The following is a 26,807-nucleotide window of genomic DNA, read 5'->3' on the forward strand; positions in this document are numbered from 1 at the left end:
GGTATCCAATACTTACCAAGAACAAAATGCTCCGAGCAAACTCGGACATAAGGGAATGATTAGGCTCTGCTGATACGAGTCAGCCACAGTTGTCGCCGTTTGGTTGCTAACTGCTCCATTTTCTCGCACTGGTTCTTGATCACAGCTGGCAGTCGAAAGAAAGACGCTTTACAACACTCACTTTCTTTTGAGCAACTGATAACATAGCAGTGCACCCTCATTCATACGCCTTAATGAAATGATTTCTGCTTAGTTACGGTTTGTTTACTCAAATTCACTCATCCAAAATGGCGACCGCTTTCTAAACCACAAGGTGTCTGACGTTAGTCGAGTCTATTGCAGGGAATGAAGTCAAAGCATTCATTCACACTCAATCATCAATGAACCTAACTTGTATGTTATATGAATGGGGAGGTAATATTGTTAGTCCTTAAGTATATAATAATATCTTATTATTATAGTGCATGAGTAGAAATGGCCAATGGTGTGTATTATCTGATTATAATGGAAGTTCAAACTTTTGCCACAGTGGAGTGGAATGCAGCAATAGACAAGAAATTAGACTGGAAGTTACGTCAGGATCCTGTTGTCCTCCACCTGGCACTTCTTAGCATGCCAATCATGCATTCTTGGCCCACAATACTTTTATATTTGGGCCTAAGCAATTATTTACCTCCATATTTTGGGGCTTCAGTTTGAGCAGACCGCCGACTGTTCGGCTGGGCGTCAAAACCTAAAGCTAATAGGAGTACCCTGTGCTAAAAAGGCTCAACTTGTCTCTTCTTCTTTTTCTTTCGGCTTGTCCCGTTAGGGGTTGCCACAGCGTGTCACCTTTTCCATCAAAGCCTATCTCGTGCATCCTCTTCTCTAACTCCCACAGTCCTCATGTTCTCCCTCACAACATCCATCAACCTTTACTTTGGTCTTCCTCTCGCTCTTTTCCCTGGCAGCTCTATCCTCAGCACCCTTCAACCAATATATTCCCTCTTTCGCCTCTGGACATGTCCAAACCATCGAAGTCTGCTCTCTCTAACCTTGTCTCCAAAACATCCAACTTTGGCTGTCCCTCTAATGAGCTAATTTTTTTATCCTATCCAACCTGCTCTTTCCAAGCGACAACCTCAGCATCTCCATTTCTGCTACCTCCAGTTCTGCTTCCTGTTGTTTCATCAGCGCCACCGTCTCTAATCCGTACATCATGGCCGGCCTCACCACTGTTTTATAGACTTTGCCCTTCATCCTAGTGGAGACTCTTCTGTCACATGGAACACCAAACACCTTCTTCCAATTGTTCCACCCCGCTTGGACGCGTTTCTTCACTTCCTTACCACACTCACCATTGCTCTGTATTGTTGACCCAAAGTATTTGAAGTCATCCACCATCGCTATCTCTTCTCCCTGGAGCTTCACTTTCCTTCTCCCCCACTCACCTTCATGCACATATATTCTGTTTTACTTCAGCTAATCTTCCTTCCTCTCCTTTCCAGTGCGTACCTCCATCTTTCTAACTGTTCTTCCCCTTGTTCCCTGCTTTCACTGCAGATCACAATATCATCTGCGAACATCATGTTCCCAGGAGAATCCAGTCTAACCACGTCTGTTAGCCTATCCTTTACTCTCGCAAACAGGAAGGGGCTCAGAGCGGATCCCTGATGCAGTCCCACCTCTACTACTCTTTCCCATAACTTCATTGTGTGGCTCATCATCTTTATTCCTATGTAGTTTCCACAGTTCTGAACATTGCCTTTGTTCTTAAAAATGGGGACGAGTGCACTTTTTCTCCATTCTTCAGGCATCTTTTCTCCCGCTAGTATTTTATTGAATAAGTTGGTCAAAAACTCCGCAGCCAACTCACCAAATTGCTTCCATACCTCCACTGGTATGTCATTGGGTCCAAGTGTCTTTCCATTTTTCATTCTGTTCAGTGCCTTTCTAATTTCTCCCTTCCTAATCAATGCCACTTCCCAGTCATTTACGCTTGCCTCTTCTACTCTACCTTCTCTCCCATTTTCTTCATTCATGAACTTCTCAAAGTACTCTTTACATCTACTTAGCACACTACTGGCTCCAGTCAACATATTTCCATCGCTTTCCTTAATCACCCTGACCTGCTGCACATCCTTCCCATATCTATCCCTCTGTCTGGCCAACCTGTAGAGCTCCTTTTCTCCTTCTTTTGTATCCAACCTGGAGTACATGTTGTCGTATGCCTCTTGTTTAGCCTTCGCCACCTCTACCTTTGCCCGACGACGCGTCTCAGTGTATTCCTTACGCCTTTTCTCAGTCCTTCCCGTGTCCCACTTCTTCTTCGCTAATCTCTTACCTTGTCAACTTGTCTAAAAGATGAAAACAAAAACATAACACAGCAATGACATGAATACCAAATAGCGAGTGGTCATCCAATCAGAAATGCTGTTAGGTGTTGCAGACGCTGCTCACAAGGAAAATGTTCTCGGTCTTTATATATATATATTAAACATGACGAGAGTTCAACACTTATTTACTGCCATCCTAGGCTTAACGTGTTTGAATGAGCATTTACAACCATAGTGTGCTACATATGGAATGTTCCCATTAATGTGCAGTGAAACTGAAGGGCAAAACTAAATAAAATTGAATGTCACAAAGCGGTTAGATTTTTGTATTGGCTCACAATCAGATGAACAGTATCTTAAAAACAATACAGAATGCCTTTTACATATGTACAGTACTGCAAAGGTCAAAGGCCACTGTTATAGTTCTTGCTAAAGTGAATGTGTTGAACTAGAATGTCACTCATGAGAAGGCAGTACTGTCAATGATGAACAGACATGTGCTGCCATTAAGGGGGGAGGGATGCGGTTCTATCCTAAATTGGAAATAGAATTGCACCTTTATGTCGAGCCAAGATGTGAAGTATCTTGTCAAAAATTCTGTTGTGAAAAAGGTAAAAACAATAAAGACAGTGGTGGCCCAAAACCGATACTGAGTACCGTGTGTTAAACAGAAAGTTAGAATCATATTCTAAAGTAAGGTATCAACGCTTAAAAAAAAAACAAAAAAAAAACCAAGGTGTTTGGTTGGTCATGCCATTTCAAGACTCTGCTCCCTGAGAGGAGCGTCAGGCTCTTCATCTTTCCTTTTTGCCGGTGCTTTCTGACTTTTTCTACAGAAAGACAACACGAAGTGGTTACAGGAGAAACAGAAATAAACATTCACAGATTAAAAAAAAAGTGTGCGCTTACTTGGACTGAACTGTCAAGACAATGATGGTTATGATGATGGTTGCGATAATAACCGCGAGCAGAACTCCACAGATGATTGCTGTTGAGCATGACCATAAAATTAGTACGTCAACTTTACCACCAGATTAAGTCTGTTTACTATGAAACCCCAGACATGTGTAACAGGGCGGGGGAAAAATTCTATTGTGTCCATAATGTGCACACAAAATGCTAATTTGCGGAGATGAAATACAGCAGGTTTGTGCCCTTGTGTGGTATACCTATTTTGTGGCCACGAAGGAATTTTTTCCCCCACTCTGTCATGTCTGGGGTATTGTAGTTTAATGTTTTTATGTACCAATTGGTGTGTCTGGCTCATCTTCCTCTTCTTCCTCTCGGTTGTCTAAAAATTCATGTAAACACAATGAGTAGTGCTTTAAATATACAGTACAAGCATGATGTAGGTGTGGAGGGGTAGGCTTGTGTTTGTGTGTGTGAGGAGGGGCTGGGGGTAGTCTACACTTACCATAGATACCGGCACAAGTAGCATTGCAGCTGTCATGGTCAAAAAATCGGTTTCCATTTCCGTGGCAGCCTGTCCAAAGGAATTTTTTGCACTTTCCATGGACAGAATCGTAGTAATATCTCAGAAACCTGCCGTTACATCCACCACTGAGCTTCGTCAAGTGGCACATTCCCGTTGCTAGGAAACCGGGGTTGGGGGGGGAGCAATACAGCAATCATGACTCTCTCCCTCTTATGATGATGATGATGATAATAAACGAGGTCACTTGTTTAAAGCTGTTTTCATTCCCATGCAGTCTGTTTTTTTTCTTTATTTGCCTTCTTGTTTGTGTATCGGAATTTTTATTTTTATTAGTACCATCTATGCTTCATGTTGCACCATCGGACCTTTCAATGACATCGGCATGCCGATACAAACCGATTGAACTTCTAATTGTGCTGTTTTATTTTTTCACCAGCGGGTGGCGTATTGCCTCCACAAAAGTGCAGCAGTGAAAAATTCCCTGTGACACCGTGGGCGCAATGTCAGGTACTGTACATCTTAAAGATCAAATGCTATTATACTTCACAGGCTGCAGCAGCAATCATAGTTTTCACATAGATGTACATTGTCAATACATCAGCATTGTCAGCATAAGGATAGCAGGACACAGAAACCTGCACATTATGAAATTAAATTACAATGCCATTGAATATAAATACTTGTCATTATATTTATTCTACGAACTAAGATTTTGGTGACTGATTTGACATGAGATCGTCATGTCTACAAATCAAAATGTGATGAGTAGTAAATGCATGTTTTGCACTTAAATGCTTTTTTTTTGCTGAAGACATTATGCAACAATCAATCCATCCATCCATCCAGCCATCCATTTTCTTTGCCGCTTATCCTCACGAGGGTCGCGGGACGTGCCGGAGCCTATCCCAGCTGTCATCGGGCAGCAGGCGGGGTACACCCTGAACTGGTTGCCAGCCAATCGCAGGGCACATCGAGACAAACAGCTGCACTCACAATCACACCTAGGGGCAATTTAGAGTGCCCAATTAATGTTGCATGTTTTTGGGATGTGGGAGGAAACCGGAGTTCCCGGAAAAACCGCATTTCTGGCACGGGGAAAACATGCAAACTCCACACAGGCAGGGCCGGGATATAACCCGGGTCCTCAGAACTGTGAGGCCAACGCTTTACCACTTGAGTCACCGTGCCGCCATTATGCAACAATCTATGAAATATATTTGGAATTATACAGTACTGTATATAGAAATTTAGTTTCTATGCTCTGCTTGTGGTTGTCTTCTCAGGGTATATTGCTTTGATTCCAAAAACAATTATGTTACATCAGTTAAGGATTTTAATTAGACCCAAGGCGTGAATAGTGTTTGCCTGGGTGTGCCTCGTGATTGACAGGCGACCTGTCCAGGGCGTGCCCGACTTTTTGCCCAAAGTCCAATGGAATAGGCCCCACAGGTCACCCGCAACCCGAATTAAGACAATCCCATTATCTAATTATGTTAATGTTTCAAAGTCAACACCAAATCTGTCGGTTTTAAACGTATATTACAAGTCGAAAAACTACCCAATCTCACCATCCGTGGGGTAGATCTGGTCTATCTTGGCAGAGCAGTTCCTCATGCAGTCCCGTTCATTTAGGAAGCGATTGCTGTTGCCTCCCTGGCCTTTGTATATGAACGGGTTGCACTGGTCATTGTTGGCGTCGTAGTACAATAAAACGATGAAGCTTTTTCCAACGCCTTCATCTTCAGCAAGGTGGCAAAAGTCTGTTGAATGATGATGAACATAATTAGTAATTACAACCTAACCATTGAACAGGCTGGTCATATCTTACATGCACCAATGGGCTATAAATGTTTGACTGACCTCATCACACCCTCTTTTTACGCCGGCAATAAAACCAGCTTCTACAGGATACTAGAAGTTTAAACTTCCTCTCTTGAGTACTTTTCAAAGGGGCATTGGCCTTAGATTATCACACACTTCTTTTTCCCATAAATTATATGATTATTAAATGAAAAGCCATTCAAAGTGCTCTAGTCTAGCCCATCGCAATCAGTCCTATGTTTCTATCATACTCACTGAGTTCAGGTGTCAACACGTCCATAACTTTGGTTGATACATGAGTCATAGTCATAAGCAACGTGGAAATGCATTAATAGTTTTAGGACAGTACTAGTCTGTCGTCCAAAGTCAACTGAGATCGGGTCCGGCTCACCTGGGAGCCCGTTGAGCACAAGCGCTGTAGAACACGAGTGGACTACAACCTTTCCGTTTGAGTCAAGATAAGGTTGAGTTTGGCCTCCCAAGTCATACGATGCCTTAAATGAGCTCAAATTAATTGATCTGTTCTTGAGATAGGGAAAAAAAATGACAAATGATTCCTTTAGTCCAATGTATCAATGTTTTTTGTGGTCGGCATTTTGCACTGAGGTAACCCAGTTGGAACTTTGCTTTCACCTAGTTTAGGTACCAGTAAAAAAAAAAAAAAAAATTTATACGCTTTCATCAGAAAAATCCAATGTTAATACATTTTTTTCACAAACATCCATCTGCTGCTCGCTTGGCATCATTTTTAAAACGCTTTTTTTTTTTTTTAATAGATTGAGAGTGGAATGGAGTGGCCTACCTGGGGTATCACAATTGCTGAGGTGAAATACAGCAAAGACACTGGCAAAAACTAGTAAGTGCTTCATCTTGCAGCTTGCCTCTGAGCTTTCTCACACTCAATTAATCAGGATTGTATACTACCGCTATTTTGTGGGCGGGCAGGAGGGCGGGCTATCATCGCTGACCTCTGGACCAACATTCACACCTTTTCAATCTAACGAATGTTAACTGTATAACATGGGATCGGGTAGACTGCAGCTATGTGTGTGTGTGTGTGTGTTGTACACAGGCAAGCTAAACCAGTGGCGGGCCGTGCATTTGGTACCTGTGCTTCGAACATGTACTTATCCAACATAATCCACTTTTTATTACTGCCACTATCATATCATTATATTAGAAACAATCATTATTATACTGTAATGGGATATATACAGTACCAGCATGTAGAGTGTAGAAAACAAGTGTTTCAACACCCTGGTATATTGCAGGTTCCCCCACTTAGAAGTCATGGAGGGGTCTGTAATTTTCATCAAAGGTGCATGTCCACTGTGAGAGAGACAATCTAAAAAGAAAAATCCTGAAATCACAATGTTTGATTTTTTTTTAATGATTTATTTGTCTGATACAGCTGCTAATAAGTATTTGAACACCTGAGAAAACCAATGTTAATATTGGTACAGTAGCCTTGGTTTTCAATTACAGAGGTCTAATGTTTCCTGTAGCTGTTCACCAGGTTTGCACACACTGCAGGAGGGATTTTGGCCCACTCCTCCACACATCTTCTCTACATCAGACAGGTTTCTGGGCTGTCCCTGAGAAACATGGAGTTTCAGCTCCTTCCAAAAAATTTTCTATTGGGTTTAGGTCTGGAGAACCTTGATATGGGTCTTACAGAGCCACTCCACTTCTTGGTTTTCCTGGCTGTGTGCTTCAGGTCATTATCATGTTGAAAGACCCAGCCACAACCCATCTTCAATGCTCTGACTCAGGGAAGGAGCTTCTTTGCTAAAATCTCACAATACATGGCCGGGGTCATCCTCTCTTTAATACAGTGCAGTCGTCCTGTCCCATGTGCAGAACTACACCGTCAAAGCATGATGCTACCACCCCCATGCTTCACGGTAGGGATGGTGTTCTTGGGATGGAACTCAGCATTCGTCTTCCTCCAAACACGGTTAGTGGAATTATGACCAAAATTTCCATTTTGGGCTCATCTGACCACAAAACTTTCTCCCATGACTCCTCTGTATCATCCAAATGGTCATTGGCAAATTTAAGACGGCGGGCCTTGACATGTGCTGGTTTAAGCAGCAGAACCTTCCGTGCCATGCATGTTCAAATACTCATTTGCAGCTGTATAACACAAGTAAATCGTTAAAAAAATGATACGTTGTGATTTCTGGATTTTTCTTTTTAGAATATCTCTCCCACAGTGGACATGCACCTCTGATGAAAATTTCAGACCCCTCCATGATTTCTAAGTGGGAGAACTTGCAGTATAGCAGGGTGTTCAAATACTTATTTTCTTCACTGTAACTGTCACGCACAACATCTGGAGAAGTTCAGAAACATGATCTAATAACATGACAAAACACATGACAAATTTAAATAAAATATAATAACAACATAACATTTAATTCCTCCCCCGGCCTCCGACAAACAAGATGGCAAAATATAAGAATTTTCCCTCTCTTGCGATCAAAGTAAACAAAGGCCTACTCATTGGCTCATATCTCGAAAAGACTTTTGTGAACAAATGGTGGGGGCCGACAATCGTAAATTATTATGTATGAATGGATGGAATGACAGGGGTGGGGGGTATGCATGGAACTTTCATTCCAGATGTTATATGTCATGAGTGAAGGGGTCTTTGGGTTCCGACAGTTGCCTTCTTTTCCCCATATACTATAAAATGACCAAGAACACACATGATTTTTTTTTATTCATATTTACTGCGGCCTCTTACACAAATCTGTTAAAATGTTAAAAAATCTTTATGTCTGCACCCCTGCTTTCATGTGCAAGAGATTTTAAATAAAATTGAGTCATCTGAATGATGCATTTACCACCTTTTAATTGAAAGTGAATATGAGTATAGCGCCCTCTGGTGTCCACGTCTTAACACACAGTCATGCAAGCGCACAATGTGCCAGAGGCACTTGTGGGCACTTGTGGGCACTTGACGAAGATCCCGTGGAACCAGTGGACTTGTCACAGTGTGTGTTGACAAGAACACGCAGTGGGCTGGTGTTGTTCTGACTGTGACGTCAATAGAGGCTACAATGAGAGACAACGTGCGCTTAAAAGCGACACGGAGGCTTGTGGTTTGCTGCACGAACCCGACCCACGTCAGTCAGAGAACGCCAAGATGCCGCCTTTGAGCCACACACTCGTCGCGACATTACTGCAAGTGGTTGTGGCGTACGGTAAGATGATTTAAGGATCAAACAAGGTTGTTTCATTATTACTTCCCATTGAACTCTTATTTGCAGCTCATTTGGATTTTGAATGACTTTTTTGACCTTTAAAAAGTGTGACCCAGTTCCTTTAATTGCAATAATTGATTGTGTCTGTTTCAGGAGCCAAATGGGGCTACACCAGTAAGTCTGATTCTACTTTTCTCACATTTTCTTGCAAAATCATTTCAACACCTTATTGCTCAGAAGTTGTCCTCTTACATTTTTACAAGTTAGATCCCTACAGGTGCACCCCCCCCCAAAAAACCACTAGGCATTATACAGAAAATAATTTTATTTCAGTACTCATATATTGTATTGATTTAAACACTTCCCCTATCCATAATTTGTAGAGTATAAATAAAGTTAATTGTTTCTTGATTGTGTGTTACATAATATTCTAGTTCCTAGAGCTTCTCAATTTTGGGTTTTCATCTGCTGTGAGATATTTTCATCAAAATTATATAATTTAAAAAAACATGAAATGTTTCATTCAGAGTCTTTTAGTGGATTTCACCCTTTGAATTGAAATGGCTAACTAAATTGAGCTATTTGACATTATTATTTTTTTTTTTTTAGATGTACTGTACCTGTATGCATTTATTAAGGAACCCTGAGGAAAGTTTTTTTTTTGTTTGTTTGTTTTTTAAACGAGACAGAAATAATGGGGTACCATTGTGGAGCATAAATCAAATCTAACCATTATGGAATGATGAATCAATGAATTCCTCTGTGACAATGATGAAATGGTAAGCTAACCTGGGGCTGATGGTCGCTGATTTAATCATAGCACTGATTTGGCATTAATAGCGGCAGTTGAGTCTTTGTGGTGCAGTACCTACTAATGTGCAGTTGTTGTACATGCGAATTACAATCAAGACATTTAAATGAAGCCCTGTCAAAGTATCTTGGTGATTCACTGACTCATGTTGCCAGGCGCACTTGTAAAACCCTCTGGGAGAAGAAAATGAAACACAGTGTGGTAGAGTTTACCCTCAATTAGGTTCAGAGCGTCCAGAAGGTCATCCTAGTGATTAAGAGCCCGGCCAGCCGGCAGTCACGTGACAAGGACACAGCTGACTCACAGACCACCCCCGATCGAACCTTGAGATCCAAAACAAAGAGGTCCATAACGGTTGTCTTTCTCATTGCGTGTATTGCCTGGTGACATCATTTTGGAGAACAGCTCCAGGGGCCCCGTCGTGAGGTAGGCAGTATAATTAAAACAGCGGCTATGCAATTGTGGAGGAGGAGTATGTTCAGTAAATAAGCCCAAACTGAAAAAGGATTCACATCAGTCAGGCTGGGCGCATCCCTTCACATTGCATCAGTCAGCTTTCATTTTTGGTGATAGATTCAACTTGCATCACTCTGGAACAAAAGTGTCACTGGAAACTGCACATTACAGCTATACAGTGAAATTAAATTTGGAAACTCAGGGAGTCCGAAGAGACTCCTGAAGCTCATTTTGTAAAATGTGCAAGGTGATTCTTAAAATAAAAAATATACTGTATTAAGGTTTCCCTGTAAAGTGAAAATTAATGTCTTTCAAATTGAAAACACCACAGACAGGGATGTTGCTAACAACCCTGACATATCTGAATAATGACAGAAATTGCTAAGTTTTTACACAGAGGCTTCAAAATGGTGAAGTCAACCCGCTCAAATGCTGTGCCCGCATCCGATGAATGTGCTGAAACCACGCACTGCTTACATTTCCATCAAATACCACTTCCGCAACCTGGGAAAAAATTCATACTTCATCCGGCATCATTCTTATGCCTACACTAGTTTCAGCCACGAAAACACGACAACAAGGCACTCCATAGCAGCTAAGCAATATGAGGCCCCAGCCCAAGCTTGTCAAACTACTTTTTTCTCGGTCTTCCACCTTTCTTCCATGACGTGCGTACATTACCTTAGATGGTATAAGTTCCTCCCAAAAAAAACCCAACAATTTTGAATTTCAGTGTGTGGATTTCGGCAAATTCGCTGGTAGTCTTTTTGTCAAATTACAAACCCTGGTTTTCACCCAAAATGGCTGCCTCTGTTCAATTTCAGCCATTGAGCTCTTTTTGTGTACGTGTTGTATTCAGATAGACTTACAGGATCTACTCAGTTCTGTTCCGATTATTTGTATTTTACTCGCCCGGGTAAACAATCGATTGAATTTTGACAGAGACAGGGTCGTGTTGGGAAACATTTTATTAGGATACACGCTTGCCAGAATGAGTTGATTTTCATTGACAGAAAGCCTCCCAAATGCAATTAATAAATTGCAATGATATATTGCAATTTCAAAAGCACCTTTTCAGCTTGGACTCAAATTCAATTTTGGTTGAAATACTTTTGTCCAGCTGTTTTATTGGAAACGTTTTTGGTAATGTAATGGTTCACATAACTGACCTTTATGCAGCTGCTAAGGATCACTTCCAACTCATTGCATCAGTCAGTATCACCCTGTGATTTACCACCACTTAAAGTCTGCCGGCTTAGATTGAGCAATATAGAAAAATTACGAAAGAACACTTGGACGGACTTATAGTGGTTCTATTTACAGGCTCAAACGGAGAAAGCCAGTGGGTTCAGAACTACCCGTACTGTGCCGGACCTATGCAGTCTCCAGTCGACTTCAAGACAGGGAGGCTTATCTTCGACGCGTCTTTACGCCCAATTGTGCTCGAGAATTATGATCTGACGGGCCAAGGCACTCTTAAGATGAAAAATAATGGACACTCAGGTGAGTATTTCATCCCTTTTGAAATGTATATTGAGGCAGACTTTTTAGTCTCCCAAGGGAGGCTGGATTTACTGGGAAAAAAAAAACATAAATCAAAGGAAAAGCTATGCCTGACCATTTTACACACTGACGTTTGTTGCAAAAACCCACTCCAAACCCAGTTCAATGTTGGTAAGATGGACCAACATGACACCTCCTTTAGTACGGGAAGGAGAATAAATAAATGATTGTGGTGTAACATAATGACTATAAATGACCCTTACAAAAATGGAGCGGAAAATGATAGGCGGCTCTCGTTTTGTTTCAACATCTACCACTTGAATTCTTCTCGCCCTTCTTTTCTTAGCAGCCATTTGACCAAATGAAAGAGCTCCACATTTATTCTGGGAAATTATGAGCAAAGATTACTCATCTGCTACGCCTGGCCCGGAGAGGGTCTGGTTAATCTTCACAGCAGCGACTGGCACCGGGTAGCTCGACTATGCCAAAAACGTGCTGATCCATTTGCGGCTATGCAAGGAAATGAAGGAGTTGACAAAATTGGTACTTGCGCTGGCTTGATGAGCCACCGTGGTGGCACGCATCATCGTCAGTGTAAAACATGTCTGAAATGTGCTGACAAAGCCGTGCACCGAGTTCCCCTGTCCACCGGGCCGCAGGGAAAATGCAGAATGGCATCCTTGGGGCTAGACCAAACGCACCTCCCAGGATGGAGGCTCCCACTAGAAAGTGGATTTAAACTTGAAATGTTTCAGACTGAAAGACAATAGCAAATAGAAAACTGAAAGACATGAAAAATACGATAAAATAAGAAAGACGTCAAAAGTCATGGACATGTGTGTGAATATTCATTTCACAGCTTCACGTTTGTTAATGAAAGAAATAAGTGCCTCTTGTATCATTTGTTTCACAGTCCTCATCGTTCTTCCCTCAAAGATGTCCATCACCGGCCTCGCCAAACGTTACACTGCAACCCAACTCCACATCCACTGGGGCTCCAAAACCAATCCTCTGGGTTCCGAGCACACGGTCGACGGTAAACAGTACGCTGCGGAGGTAAACAAAGTCATGAACTTGGAACAAACCTCCTCACCAGCTATGTCCTACTACGAGCCTGTCTTTAAGATCTAATCCAGAGAAAATCTATTTTATTTGTCTATCATACAAAGTAGCTAAAATTTCATTTTAAAAAAATATTTAAAAAATTCTCAACACAACACAAATGAAATAAATTAGTGTCAAAGTCAGTCTCAAGATTTTGTTCAAAATCTCGCTTGGATTCGGCAAGTTCCGTAACTCCCCGGAATGTGACGTCACGTCAAGGACACATTTAGCCAGAGAGTGAAAAAGCTAGCAAAGATGGCGAGGATATGTGTTGCGTACGGCTGTTCTGCGTCAAACGCCGATGGCGTCAGCCTACATGAATAGCCGAACAATTAACAGACAGGCAGGTTCTGGACCAGGTTTGTGAAGACAAAGCGGGCGCATTGGACTTGCAAATCAAAGTGGACAGTGATATATTCCAAGCATTTCACGGAGGACTGCTTTGAAAACCCGGTGCAGCGTTCACTTGGCTTCCGTAGCAAGTAAGTACGTACGTGTTCAATTGTTTAGTACTGACAAGAATCTACCTCGTTTTAAGATATATGTCAGCTAATATCCGTATCCAGGTGATGTTTAGGAGGTGACGAAATTTGGACACTATATAGTTAGTGTACTGTTGACGCTGACGTCTTCCCAAATTCGACTACGGCAGTGTGTGCTCTCAAGTGTTTGGTGCTTTATTTAAAATGCGGGTTGAATGCATGTAAATAACGCAAAAAATGGCCTATAAACATGTGATCTTTAAACGCAGAACGATACCGAAGGTTTCGATTTTTGTTTTACGCCGACTCAGTCGCGAGTACAACAACAACAACAGCAAACGATTCACTGTTTTGTGCAAGCAGCATCAGACGTTTAAACGGGTTTGAATTAGATTATTTCATCAACAAGGTGTACGTAGATTTCTCCAGGCACCCACTAGTCTCTGTTTTGGGTCAACTTCGTCAGGCCCCGCCGAATCCTGTACTTGTTGCATTCGTCAACTCCGGTTTGAACATACATGGTTGAATTACACCTGCACTGGATGTTTTTCGAACATGGGAAGAATGACAAAATTCCTCCTCTTCAGTTCCTATCTCTTCCACAGAGCATTCCTTAAAAACTTCTTCATCACTGCTATCTATCTCCTCAAGATCCCACTCGCAGCGTGTATGATTATAGGAAGTATATGAACTACTATTCCTGATACTATAGGAAGTATAGGAAGCCATTTTCTTTACTAGGGTTGTCTGGATGTGACGTCACGCTGAAGAGCCTTGGTTTGAAACAGGCATCGGAGGCATTTGGATTACAAAAAAGATGTGCGCTTTGGCACTAATTTATTTCTTAGCTGGTGTGTTGAGGATTTTTAAAAATATTTTTAATGAAAAATTAGCTTTGTGTGGTACAAAAATAAAATATAGGTCCTCTGGATTAGATGTTTAATTGGTAACATATAAAACTAAACGGCCAGGCAGATGAGGCTAAACTGCAGTACTAAAGATGAATTCAGCCTTTGCAAGAGGTTGCAAGGATGGAACATCTCAAATGATTTAAAAAAAAAAAGTAGGTCTTACATTTCAAAAGCATGCGTGTTAGGTTAACTCATGACTCCAAATTGTCCAAAGTGAACGGTTGTCGATCACTCCTGCCTCTTCCCTGAAATCCCAGGATGTTGGAAGGGGAAATCCAGTGCTTTGCATTAACAATGTATCCAATAGGTCATGTAATATGTACCCTATCTTGACAATGTGATGTTCGATCCTCTCTCGTTTAATAGTGTTTTAAGAAGATTTTTGTCGACAATTACACATTTTCAGGGGCGCTGCCATTTTCGCGAGTCACGTGACCTACGTGGGCGTAGGTGACGTGTTACGTGCCGTTCCAAACGTTCGATTACATGGGGCACCATTATGCCCAGCGCTGATTTCTCGGATTTATCCTCATCAGATGAGGAAACAGCAGTATCGGTTGATCGGGAAGACGGATCCATTGTTAATGCAAACCACTGGATTTCCACTTTAAAAGATCAGTTTTGGTCTGGTTGTGCGATCAATAGCGTGACTCGTAAGCATTTCCCACCGACTGTATTTGCACTCATGCTAGTGTTTTTTTTTATTTTTTTATTTGAATGTATTTTTTTTTTTTTTTACCTGTGCCACCAGACGACTGCATGCCAGCGGTTGTCCACCCACATGTAAGGTGTTGTGGTTTGTGCGTGGACACATGGACTCAGTTGTCCATGTGTCCTTTCAAGTCATTCCAGAATCCACAACCACACTTCTTTGATGACATGTTGTTTTGGACTCATGGCATGAAGGGATCTAACCTAAAAACCTCTTGTGTCCACTTTGATTTCCCCTAAAACGGGATATAAATACATTTTCTCATTTGGTATAAATGACAACCATGACAATGCGCTGCACTAAATACACAGTATTGTTAAACTAATCACATTCATGTTTTATTGTCCCGGGGAGACCTCCTCCCACTGTGTTTCTTCATAAAACCTCAGTACTGATTCTACGCTTCTTTCTTAATACCTGCTTTGGGCCAGTATTATATTTGTAGCGTTTAAATTCCAGTTTTTAAATAAGAGTCCATTGTCCTCTCGCAACAAGATACTGGTGGGAATGTGAAGCATGTTTCTCCTCTGATTGATTCTCCAGAGGAATGACGTGTAGGCACTGGCAGTTTGTTGAATGTCTCAAATTTGGTTCCCTGAGGAGCAAAGAATTCTTCTATTTAAGGATGGTGTGGTCCTGATGTGGCTTCATCAAACTGTGATCTCACTTCTTTGGTCAGGGAGGAAGGAAGGATCGTAGGCTTGGCAGCAATGTAGTTGCTATCCTGGAGGCTCGGGGATAAAGCGAGAACTAACCCTTAAAGGTGGTCCAGTTACAGCCTCGCATTCAAATACGATTGCAGTCTCAGAATAGGACTGCTTCTATGACCTCGGGAGACCCACAGGTTCGTGCTGGAGCGACCATCCAGCCTGATGTCCTCCTCAGACTCCCTCCACTGTGGCCCGGATTAGCAAAAGAAAATGAAAACGTATCTTTTCCTTTCTCTTACAGCTGCACATTGTTCACTACAACTCAGAAAAGTACCCCAATGTATCCATGGCTTTTGACAAATCTGACGGTCTGGCTGTAATGGGAGTTTTTATTGAGGTGACAATCTTTAAAACCTTTATCTTGGGATTAACTGTGAATATCCGTCCATCTCCTCATCTAACTTCTTTCTTCCAAACAGATCGGAGCCGCCAATCCAGGCTATGAAAACGTTTTATCACATCTCAGTCAAATCAAAACCAAATGTGAGTCCAACAAACACGTTTTGTTTTGTTGCGAGTACAGTGATGCCTCGGTTCTCGATCACAATCCGTTCCAGAAAACGGTTTGAGAAGTGATTTGTTTGAAAACCGAATAGATGTTTCTGATTACAATGAATGGAAAAAGAAATAATATGTTCCAAGCCTAAAAAAATTGGGCTTTTAAAGCATTTTTTTAGCTTTTCCTGATAATAAACACCAAAGTAGAAATACATGTATGTTTTAAATACTTAATATAATAAAATGAAATATATTTAGTTTTTGCTTAAAATGTATGCTTTAATAGTAGAGTACGCTAGGCTCGGAGTGCATTGCCGCATCTGCAGTGACTCGGCCCCCAGCCTTGTACATTTTTTTTCATTAACAAAAGTCCAGAATAACTTTAAATAAGCAACTTGCTTTCTTTGGAGCCGTGATTAGGGGTTAATACGGTAGTCCTCGATAAGAAGAAAAACAACATTCACTGCCGGGACACGTCTGTGTACAGAGGCTGCGTTATACAGAATAACAAAAGTGCTGGTTGCACCGTGTGCATTATGTCATTTCTGGGTTGTTTTTTTTTGGGGGGGGGGCCTTTGAATTGACAATAACAAAACACGTCATGGGTGGGTCAACTGCTTGCGCCGCATGCAATGTTATTTCCATTTTTTTTCGGGGGGCGTTCAAATAGACAATAACAAAACACGTCGTTTGTGGGTCAGCTGCTTGTGCTGCGCGAATTGTGTTATTTCCAGGTTTTTTCGTCGTCATGGGAAATTCACAACAAAGCGCGTCATGGGTCAGCTCTTCTGGCCGAGTGCAATGTGTAATTTTCGGGTTTAGTCAGGGGTGTTTGAGTACCGATTTTCGTTCAAAAACAGAAGCAAAAAAAATCTCGACTTTTTCGTTCAAAAAACGATTTTTTTCAATAACGGGGACGTTCGAGAACATAGGCTTTACTGTATTTGCAGTATTTAGCAGACAGGTTAATGACCTCTTTCTCTCTCTCTCTCTCTCTTTTTTTTTTTTTTTTTTAATAGCTAACACCAAAACAATTCCCGCTTTCGACATCAGCTCTCTGATGCCGAAGCGTCTGGACGAGTATTTCCGCTATGACGGCTCTCTGACAACACCGCCTTGCTATCAAAGCGTAATGTGGACAGTTTTCAAAAACCCTGTCACCATCTCTCAGGCTCAGGTATCCAATATTTACCAATTTCATTCTGTTCAAATCTGCAGTGACCTGATACGTCTGAACGCTTCATTTTAACACAATCGCTCTGATGTTTCCAGTATGACACCTTGACAGCAACCCTCCTCGCCTCCCCGGCCAATCACGTCGCCGCCGTCCCTCTCGTTAACACCTTCAGGAATCCACGGCCCATCGAGAACCGAGTTGTCTCGACCTCCTTTAAGCAAGGTAAGAATACTCCCCATGAATGATGCACGGCCAATGAAGCAATCTCATATCAGCTTTAACGCACATGTTGACGGTGTCCTACTATTTAAATGGCTAACATGGTGACGTGAGTATCTGTTTGACAGCAATATTCTTTTTGGCTGGGCATGATGGCTTGTGAAAAAAATCTCCACTGTGCCTCAATGTTCAACAAAATGTGACTGGCTCTTTGTCGAATGTAGGAGTGACTACTTACATGTCAGCCGCCTGCATCCCCCAGAGGAAAGCAGTCATCCGCAAACTCTTGGTCGGTGACATGGACGAGGTCATTGAAAGTCGACTCGTGCCACGAAGTTCCGTCAAGTTTCTCTACCAGGGGTACGCAAAAGCAGAATTGAAGAAACACACCGGATTTCCATCGTCAGTTAATTCTGCGTACAATCGGCTGGCCAAGTTGCAAGAGATCGCTCGGCCGACCTTGGCCTTTGGCTCTTTGCTGCGGCAAAAGTCCCTGGAGATCAAACAGTCCACCACCAGCACCACCACCAAGAGCCTGCCCGTCGCTCTTGCTGAGGCCGTTCTCCCTAAACTCAATCTCAAAGGCTTCCTGGCCTGCAAAGCAGACCTGGCTCCAGCAACCGTCAAGTTTCTCCTCAGCGGCCCGCCCCTGGTGGGGGGAGACGGGGATTTATTCCTGCTTGACCCCTACCTTGATAGTTACACAATGCATCCTTGGCTTGTGCAAAGGGAGTGGGAGGACTAAGAGAGATCGTGTTGCTTTCTGTTGCGCACATCGGCCGTGTGTGTCTGCTATAGCGAAAGTAACATTCTGGATTCTCTGGCATGACGTCTTCTGCTACATTTTCTGGCTCTCAAGTTCAATTATTTATTCCGCTGTGTGAACATAATAAGAAATTATTTTTGTGATCATTTACATTTGTGATTCAATTCACACACTCCGTGGACCAATTTTATCATCTGCCATATTGAGCTAATTCAATCAAGAATGTTTGATTTGCAACATATTTATGTGTGCCATTTCCTTGAAAAGCTTAGAATAGTTTTTTTTTTTTTTTTTTTTTTTTAGGGATCTTTGTGTATCAATTTGTAAAATATTAAAATGCAACTTTACCTTAACCTACAAGTATCTCACCGTACAAGTTTTTGGAGTTATGAGCTGTCTGAGGTTGATTTGTTTGTGCATGTGTGTGTGTGTGTGTGGTGGGTCAAAATTTTCAGGTACAAGTAGACTTCAGCTATGCCATTGTACCAATGAAGTGTGAAAAGAAATTGAAAGCAATTGTCATGATGCATTTTCAGCCATTTATTAAACAGACAAATTGACCACTTGCAAGGAGCTCGAGAACACACAAAACTCACATCCAGACGCACACCCTTAAAGACGCACAAATTGTGACTTTAAAAAAAACGGTTGTTCTGTTATTATATTTTATTATGGTTTTATACAGCGGCTATTTTTCTTATGCTCGTGTTACAAAAAAAAAGACTTTTTTGGAGGGGGGGGTCAATCATTTCAAAGGGGGATCTTGATTTAAAATCTGAGCAAATTTAGTAATGAGCTAAGATCTTCACAGCCACAATCAGATGAGATCTATTAGGAAAGCATGATTTAAAAAAAATTGCCATCACATAACAAAATGCTTTTTGCCGCTATCATACATCCAAATAATAAATATTTGCATAATAATGAATACTTTATTACGTCTCAAAACAGAATTATCAGCTTTTTAGATTGTGCAGGTGTACCCATTGGCGGTGAGTGAAATCTGACAAGTTCAAATTTGACTGATGGTACAATACAATTTGAATCCCACCAAACACAAATGCAGCATCTGAAATAAGTATTTAACACAAAAATGCTACTGGCATGAGCAATTCAAGTAATCCATTGATACAACGACAGTATGTTAAATATGCTCATTAATGAAGTTGTGTGTAATCATGTGAAATGAGACTGGGGAGAAGTATTAAACACACCAAATCTTTTTTTTTTTTTTTTCAATACTTTGCACAAAAGTCTTTGTTTGCGATGAAGCTTTAAGCCGTCTCCTGTATGGGAAAAAGTAGGTGCATGCAATGGTCTGGTGTGATTTTGGCCCATTGCTCCAGAATAGGAGTCTTCAAATCTCAAAGGTTTCGTGGGCTGTTATTTGGCTGGGTCATTTCATCAGTTTTTTTTTTTTTTTTTTAATTTTGAAACCAATCGAGAGTTTCCTTGGCAGTATGTTTTCGATCATTATCCTACTCAAATGTCCACCCTTGTTTCATTTTCATTATCTTTATGGATGGCAGCAGATTTTTGTCAAGAATGTCTCAATACATTCCTTCAATAATGTGAAGTTTACCAGTACCATTCGCTGAAAAGCAGCCCCACACTATCCTGTTCCCACCTCCAAACTTCCCTGTTAGTGTGGTGTGTTTAGGGTGATCTGCAGTGCCATTTCTTCTCCAAACGTATGATGCATCATGGCATCCAAACAGTTCCATTTCGCTCTCATCTGACCAGGCTAGGTTCTGTATTTAAATGCCTTGTCCAAATGTTCTTGAGCAAACTCTAAATGAGCTTTTTTTCCAAAATGGGATCTTGCATGGTGAGTCACTCACGGTCTAGGTCTTTTTGACGCACTCCACACGTGGTCCTTGGCTGTCGGACAACTCTTTTGATTATTCTTTGCACTCCTCTGTCAGAAATCTTGCAAGAAGAACCTGATCGAGCCAAATTTATGGTGGTATGATTGGCTTTCTACTTACAAATTATGGTGCTCACTGGAACATTCAGAAACATGGAAATGCTCCTGTAACCAAAGCCGCCATTATGTTTTGCAACAATTACTGTACTTTGCAATAGTTTTGAGATCATGAGATGTGTCGTGACTTACACCATAGCAGGGAGCCCTTGTAGTAGCCAGTCAATGAGGACTGAACCAGGGGCTGGATTGCAGTTTGATGATTGATAGATTTTCTGTGGCTTTTTACACCCCCCATTTCTTCATGTTTTTAATACATTTTCCTGTCTCATTTCACATTACACACTACTCAATTTCTCATCTTATTTGTTCTAGGTACTTTCTTTCTATTAGATTTGGATTACTTGCTTTGTTCCCAACATCTGGTGAGATTTCCATGTCACTATCACCTTTTGAAATACAGCGTATTTAGTGAGGAAAAATGCTGACGTGTTAATCAGTTTATCCAGCAGCTGTACACATAGTCGCACAAAGTGCGTGTTGGATGCGTATGAGTGTGCCTCTGCTTGTATGCACTGCAGGTTTGGAGATTCCCTTGTTGGTACGAACACTGGATGACATTGTCTTCCTTGTATGTTGTGTCATAATCCCAAAGAGAAAAGTGAAGGTAAACAAGATGAGGTCAAGAATCTCAAAATATTGACTCACATCAAATGCAAATGACATATACATAAAGGCCTCTTCAACTTTTTAAACAAATACTTGTGGAACAAATGGAAAAATACTGAGAAGATGTTGTCAAGTTAAATTTAAGAGATGGTTAACTTTGAATGAACTGCGCATCCAGGTTTATAGTTTTTTTTTTTCTTTGAATTTAAAGAATAAAACCGCAATAGTACAAGATTTTATACACATTCATGCACCCCACTGTGAGTTACCTCTAAAAATGTGATGACGTTGCACCTAAACATGTTCCACATAGTTTCCCCTTCTTCAGAAAATTCCTACCCTGGAGTATATACTTAAGGGCTCGACATTACTCCGTGGCTTGTGGTATGTTTTGACCCAAGTTAAAAACTTGAAGTAATCCCCCGTGTATTATCCGAATTAGTCCAAGCATTTAAAAAAGCGCACTTTTGAAGAAAAAAAAAGCGGAACCCCATTTTAGATCACCCACTTCATGTACTGCAGCGGTTGGCGTTTTCTTACATATACATTGGGTGTGAAACTTAAGGCCTGTGGACCAGTTCCTGCCCGCCACATTATTTGACGTGAGCCACAAATGATATGATTCTACGTCTTGTTTCATGCTAAAATTGCCCAGAATTGCACACTGTTCTGTGTGGGTGTGTTTCTATCGTTGTATAGAGATCTTTTCTTTTCCTGCATCGGAAACCCGTCAATGCAAGTGTACAATAAAAATGTCCAATAAATATATTATTTGGGAGCAATACATTTTTACATCCGTGAGGCGGCATGGTAGCTTTGCTGGAAAGCGTTGGCCTCACAGTTCTGAGATCCCGGGTTCAATCCCAGACCCACTTGTATGGAGTTTGAATATTCTCCCCGTGCCTATGTGGGTTTTCTCTCCGCACTCCGGTGTTCCCCCACATCCCGAAAACACGCAACAATAATTGGCCACTCTAAAATTGCCCTTAGGTGTGATTGTGAGTGCGACTATTTGTCTCGATGTGCCCTACGATTGGCTGACAACCAGTTCAGTGTGTACCCTGCCTCCTTCCCGTTGACAGCTGGGATAGGCTCCGGCACTCCCCGTGACCCTTGTGAGGATAAGGGACTAAGAAAACGGATGGATGGATATATCTGCGTGATAAAAAAAAAATAAATTGTCGTTTCAGTTGCAGGCTCAGTTAATTTAATGAGCGCACTAAATCTTTTTTTTTTTTTTTTTTTTTTACCTGCAATGGACCTACTCCACATACAGATTGAGTTAGTATGACAGTAATACCTCACTTGCTGATTTTTATATTGCTTTGCGGCAGTAACTGTGCCTAAATTCTTGTACTGTGTGATGATCAATTCGCTTCAAAATGCTAAATATAACCATCTTGAATAATATGCTGATGTAATGGCAGTACAGTACATACATTTTGGAAACCCTTTCATAGATGACGGTGTTGACGTGTCGCAAGATGTGGTTGAACTCTGTTTTTTTGTTACTTTTGACATTGTACCTTTTCCCTGAAATACTTGGTTACACTCCAAAATGTACGACCACTTTCAAGGTTCCACTCGATTTCTTTTCTATGGACGCGATCCTTATTTGGTGTTGGTTCAGTTCAAGGGTGATGGCATGCGGGTGTGCCGTTGAGGTGTTTTGGGGATCGCTGAAGGTCAGCGCTGCGCCGCTGAAAGTCCCCGGTCAAGTCAGGACCGTGTCATCCGTTCCCTCGGGCCTTCCTGCCTCGCTGGAACTGTGCAGACCGCAGTCCAAACAATGAGGGGACGGGAGTCAACAGGCACCCTTGATGGTAGGGTGTCACGAGAAGGATGGGCTCACCCGCGTTTGGGCCAAGCCTGTACTTAGAGCTGCCCCGTGATATCATAATAAAAGGGCTTCACGGAAACACGGCGACAAACACATCATTCCCTGTGAACGTTGCCGAGAAGGTTTCGAGATGACCCCTCGGCCCCCGTCGGCCTTCCCAGCAGTCTGCGGCCTCGATCAGATGACTGCGTGAGCGCTACTACGACATCATCTTTATGAGATTCCGTTTCACCACATAGTAAAGTACACATTCCAACCTGTAGGTTCACAAATGCTTATTTTGAGCATCTGTGGAAGAAACGTTTTGTCCTTTTATATATTTATTGCATCTATAAAACTATAAATTGGTTTTCACACAAACTTCCTGTAATTGTGACCTTGCGTGCATTAGCGTCACAGACAGTGGCACATTGTGACTTATGTGTACTTGAACGCTGTTGAAACGCTCCCCCAACAAATAGTGTTTGCTTTATTTCTTCATTTATTCCTGATATTAAATTACAACCATATTTACCTGCCCTACGTGGCACGGTGGATCAGCTGGTAAAGCGTTGGCCCCACAGTTCTGAGGACCCGGGTTCAATCACACCCCTCCCTGTGTAGGGTTTGCATGTTCTCCCTGTGCCTGCTTGGGTTTTCTCCGGGCACTCCGGTTTCCACCCACATCCCCAAAAATATTCAATTGGACACTCTAAATTGTCCCTAGGTGTGATTTGTCAGTGTGGCTGTTTGTCTCTGTGCCCTGCGATTGGCTGGCAACCAGTTCAGGGTGTGACCTGCCTGCTGCCCGTTGGCAGCTGGGATAGGCTCCAGCACTCCCTGCGACCCTCGTGAGGATAAGTGGCAAAGAAAATGGATGGATGGGTAAATGGATGGATTTACCTACCTTGGTCGATGGTGTCCACAGGTAACTATCAATTACTCATATTTACAAAAATTGTGATTGATAGCCCAAAGTTTTTTGTTTTTAACAACATTATTAATCAAAATATGACATATAATTTCACCAGCAGTTAATTATCAAACATTTACAGAACAGCACATGTAATAACAAAATAAAAGCAAACAAATAAATAAAAGTCTGAGGTCTAATAATAATAATAATTGGAAAATGAACGAATGAATGAATGAAAAGTATTCATTTCGATCAAAGCTTGTTTGGTTTGTTTTGGTTTGAACACATTTTAATAATTATAACTGAAAAAACAACGTGTGAATCACATTTTTTTTTATTTTTAGCAATAATAGTAATCAATCATAAAGACCTAGCTACCCATAAAATACATGTACTAAAATTTATCCCTTCGTTCATTTTCCGTACCGCTTTAACTCACTGCTGGAGCTTATCCGGGCTATCTTCGGGCGAAAAGCGGGTTGCACCCTGAATTGGTTGCCAGCCAATCGCAGGACACATAGAAACAAAAGACCATTCGCACTGACATCCACATTAACACCTGCCATCAGTTTAGAGTCGTCCATGGATTTACAGTCAAATGTCCGCTTTGGGGTTATGATAAATTTACCTGAAATTGTTCTTCTAGTGGCGGCACGGTGGATCAGCTTTGGCCTCAGCTCTGAGGTCACTGGCTCAATCCAACACCCGCCTGTGTGAAGTTTGCAGGTTCTTCCTGTGCCTGCGTGGGTTTTCTCCGGGCACTCCGGTTTCCACCCACATCTAAAAAACATACAGCATTAACTGGACACTCGAAAAAATTGCCCCTAGGTGTGACTGTGAGTATGGCTGTTTGTTTCTATGTGCCCTGCGATGGGCTGGCAACCAGTTCAGGGTGTACTCCGTCTCCTGCCCGTTGACAGCTGGGATAGGCTCCAGCACCCCCGCGACCCTTGCGAGCATAAGCGGCAAAGAAAATTGATGGATGGATGGATGGATGGATGGATGGATGGTCTCACTTTCCCCCCAGTCTTAGATGAACACTGTCATCTAGCGGCGAAGTGGCTAAAATACATCCACAGTTGATGACTTTTTAGTTTTAAATTGAATTTGTAGCAAAACTCTTCAATTTGACATCTGCTGTGTTTCTCGTGTATGCAGACAAACTCGCCCACTATCATCCTTGAGTTCATTTACGTCTTCCAAATCCATAATGACATTCAGATTTGAATAAAATTGCTTGTGGTGTGCACACCCAATGTAAGGTCAAGATAAAACCACGTCACAGACATATTTTCACCTACGTTTTGCATAAAATAACTGAAAGAATGATGGCAGGGCACATTTAACGTGTTCAGATGGCTCCAGACATGTTTTGCTCATGGAACTTGGATTGCTCTGATTAACCAATCGGGTGAAATTTCGGGCTGATGTCAATGTGGGCCAGCAAATAGGGCCTCGGAGGCAAATTTGAATCTGGTTGATGAAAGAAAAACTCCCATTGCTAATATTGTTTTGGTTATATCGAGCGGTACACGGCACGCCGCTCAATCCAGTCTTCTTCTTCATCCAGTCAGGTACACCATAAAACAGAACCCACATTTCCGCTGCATTGGTTTCATTTTTCACTGCTGTGCTTCTTCCTTTCAGCGTGTTTCCTTGACCCCTCCGACATAAAAACGCAGGTGTTGCATTTGTATGTAGACTTTCATTACCGATCAACCAACTAAACATAAGATGGTTTCATCTTTTTTTTTTCTTCTGGGTGTAATCATGATCCTCTTCTTTCTTCATCCTCTTTTTTGGGCCTTTAATGTTTTTAAAGTTTTGAAGATGAGGAAAATGTGCAACCTATTGTGCTTTTTCTCCCTTGCCTTGTGTTGTTTGTCATCAAGTCACTAATGATTGGATAATGATGCCGAGCTATTATTTCAGACTTTTGTACTTGCCAACAAGGGTGATGCTTTTGTATGTTGTAGACGTTAGGAGGGCTGGCACATCAGTCTTTTCACCAGAGGATCCTTGCGGCGGCCTCCTCAACAAAGGCTCAGTTTGTCTGTTTTTCTGCCGCTGGCTTTGTTTTTATCGTGCGAATCCCCTCAGTGATCATTGGAGCTGTGGCTGCTTCTGCAGGTACAGTACATACACAAACCCTGTTTGTGTTACCTACTGTATTACCAGGAGGAGTCTGCATAACAGTGTAACTCGGCGGCATACGTCCTTTTTTTTTTTTTTAATCCCCATCACTATCATTTCTTTCACTCTCCTTCTCCACTATAGCGCCTCCAAAAGACTGGATCCAGACAGAATATGGTCTACCCCCACCTTATGACCGCGGGGAGGCGGGAAATGTCCTGCCACTGGCTCTGTCCTACATCACACCCTCCTGGGTGTCAGTATTAGGGATTGGCGCAATAGCAGCAGCGGTTATGTCCTCCATGGACTCTGTATTGCTGTCATCGGCGTCCATGTTCACACGAAACATATACAAGACGACGTTGAGAAAGCAGGTGTGTGTGTGTGTGCGTGTGTGTGTGCCCAAGCCCTTTTGGCCTTGGCAAAATAAGTGCCCCTTTATGGCCCTCGAGCACCTGCCCTCAAAAATCTCTGTGCACGCACCTGTGTGTGAGAGAGGTTCAGCAGCAGTCAATGCAACACAACTTTTTTTTCGTAACCGACAGGCCTCAGACAAGGAACTGCAGTGTGTGATCAGAATTAGTGTGCTGCTGGTTGGCCTCGCTGGAATTGGTCTGACCTTCAACAAGAGCAGCATCATTGCTCTCTGGCTGCTGACCACCGACCTACTCTACTGCGTCGTGACACCACAGCTGGTGTGCGTGGTACACCTCCGATGCACCAATTGGTACGGCGCCATCAGCGGCTACACGGTTGCGCTGCTGCTGCGCGGCCTGAGCGGCGAGCCAGCGCTCGGCATCCCTACTGTGCTGCTCTACCCCGGCTGGAGGGAGAAATATGGTGTGATCACACAGTACTTCCCCTTCAGGACTTTGAATGCGTTCATTTCTCTGACGACTATTGTTCTGGTGTCCTGGCTGGTCCAGCTGGGCGTCGTTCGACAGGTCATTCCTCAGTCTTGTGATGTGATGGGTGCATTCAAAGAGAAAACGGGGGCAGAGGAAGAGGAGAGACCAATACCAGTTTGCAACGAGGAAAAGATTTGTGTCTTTAATACAACGTTATAGGCTCACAGTATCTGCCAAACCTTATTTTATGCATATTTATGCATGCAAGCTTCCATATTTTCTGTACTCTAATTTCTCCTACATTGTCACCATGACATCACACATTTTTCCGGGTGGCAATAGCTCAAGCAATCTACAATTGGCCTACAA

At 42.1% G+C, this 26,807-nt stretch overlaps 3 protein-coding genes across 13 annotated transcripts in view; 2 read left to right on the forward strand and 1 right to left on the reverse strand.

Moving 5' to 3' along the window:
• The window catches only part of ca12 (carbonic anhydrase XII), a 103,666-nt gene extending 85,275 nt beyond the window's left edge, over positions 1-18,391 (forward strand). For 10 of the 11 annotated variants that reach the window (XM_061821542.1, XM_061821537.1, XM_061821544.1 and 7 more), the window contains 10 exons: positions 4,187-4,257; positions 6,348-6,427; positions 8,934-8,954; positions 11,371-11,550; positions 12,464-12,606; positions 15,711-15,806; positions 15,889-15,952; positions 16,987-17,144; positions 17,240-17,366; positions 17,588-18,391. In XM_061821542.1, coding sequence (XP_061677526.1) covers positions 11,424-11,550; positions 12,464-12,606; positions 15,711-15,806; positions 15,889-15,952; positions 16,987-17,144; positions 17,240-17,366; positions 17,588-18,108 — 1,236 coding nt within the window. In that variant the 5' untranslated portion in view covers positions 4,187-4,257; positions 6,348-6,427; positions 8,934-8,954; positions 11,371-11,423 and the 3' untranslated portion in view covers positions 18,109-18,391. Of the gene's footprint in view, positions 1-4,186; positions 4,258-6,347; positions 6,428-6,935; positions 8,781-8,933; positions 8,955-11,370; positions 11,551-12,463; positions 12,607-15,710; positions 15,807-15,888; positions 15,953-16,986; positions 17,145-17,239; positions 17,367-17,587 lie in introns of those variants that run through there. The other variant, XM_061821536.1, reaches the window with a different exon arrangement.
• si:dkeyp-73b11.8 (BPTI/Kunitz domain-containing protein) lies at positions 2,634-6,458 on the reverse strand. Its single transcript, XM_061821551.1, has 6 exons — positions 6,374-6,458; positions 5,319-5,510; positions 3,730-3,906; positions 3,562-3,606; positions 3,225-3,303; positions 2,634-3,145 (listed from the first exon to the last, which is right to left on the reverse strand). The coding sequence occupies exons 1-6, from the start codon at positions 6,438-6,440 to the stop codon at positions 3,064-3,066; spliced, it is 642 nt and encodes a 213-aa protein (XP_061677535.1). The 5' UTR covers positions 6,441-6,458; the 3' UTR covers positions 2,634-3,063.
• A 3,971-nt stretch (positions 18,392-22,362) lies between the features above and the next one.
• Positions 22,363-26,657, forward strand: LOC133501986 (high affinity choline transporter 1-like). The gene is made up of 4 exons (XM_061822215.1): positions 22,363-22,440; positions 25,434-25,587; positions 25,747-25,964; positions 26,136-26,657. The coding sequence occupies exons 1-4, from the start codon at positions 22,363-22,365 to the stop codon at positions 26,655-26,657; spliced, it is 972 nt and encodes a 323-aa protein (XP_061678199.1).
• Positions 26,658-26,807: the final 150 nt, after the last annotated feature.

Source organism: Syngnathoides biaculeatus, chromosome 6 (genome assembly GCF_019802595.1).
Source record: "Syngnathoides biaculeatus isolate LvHL_M chromosome 6, ASM1980259v1, whole genome shotgun sequence".
NCBI classification, from domain to species: Eukaryota; Metazoa; Chordata; class Actinopteri; order Syngnathiformes; family Syngnathidae; genus Syngnathoides; species Syngnathoides biaculeatus.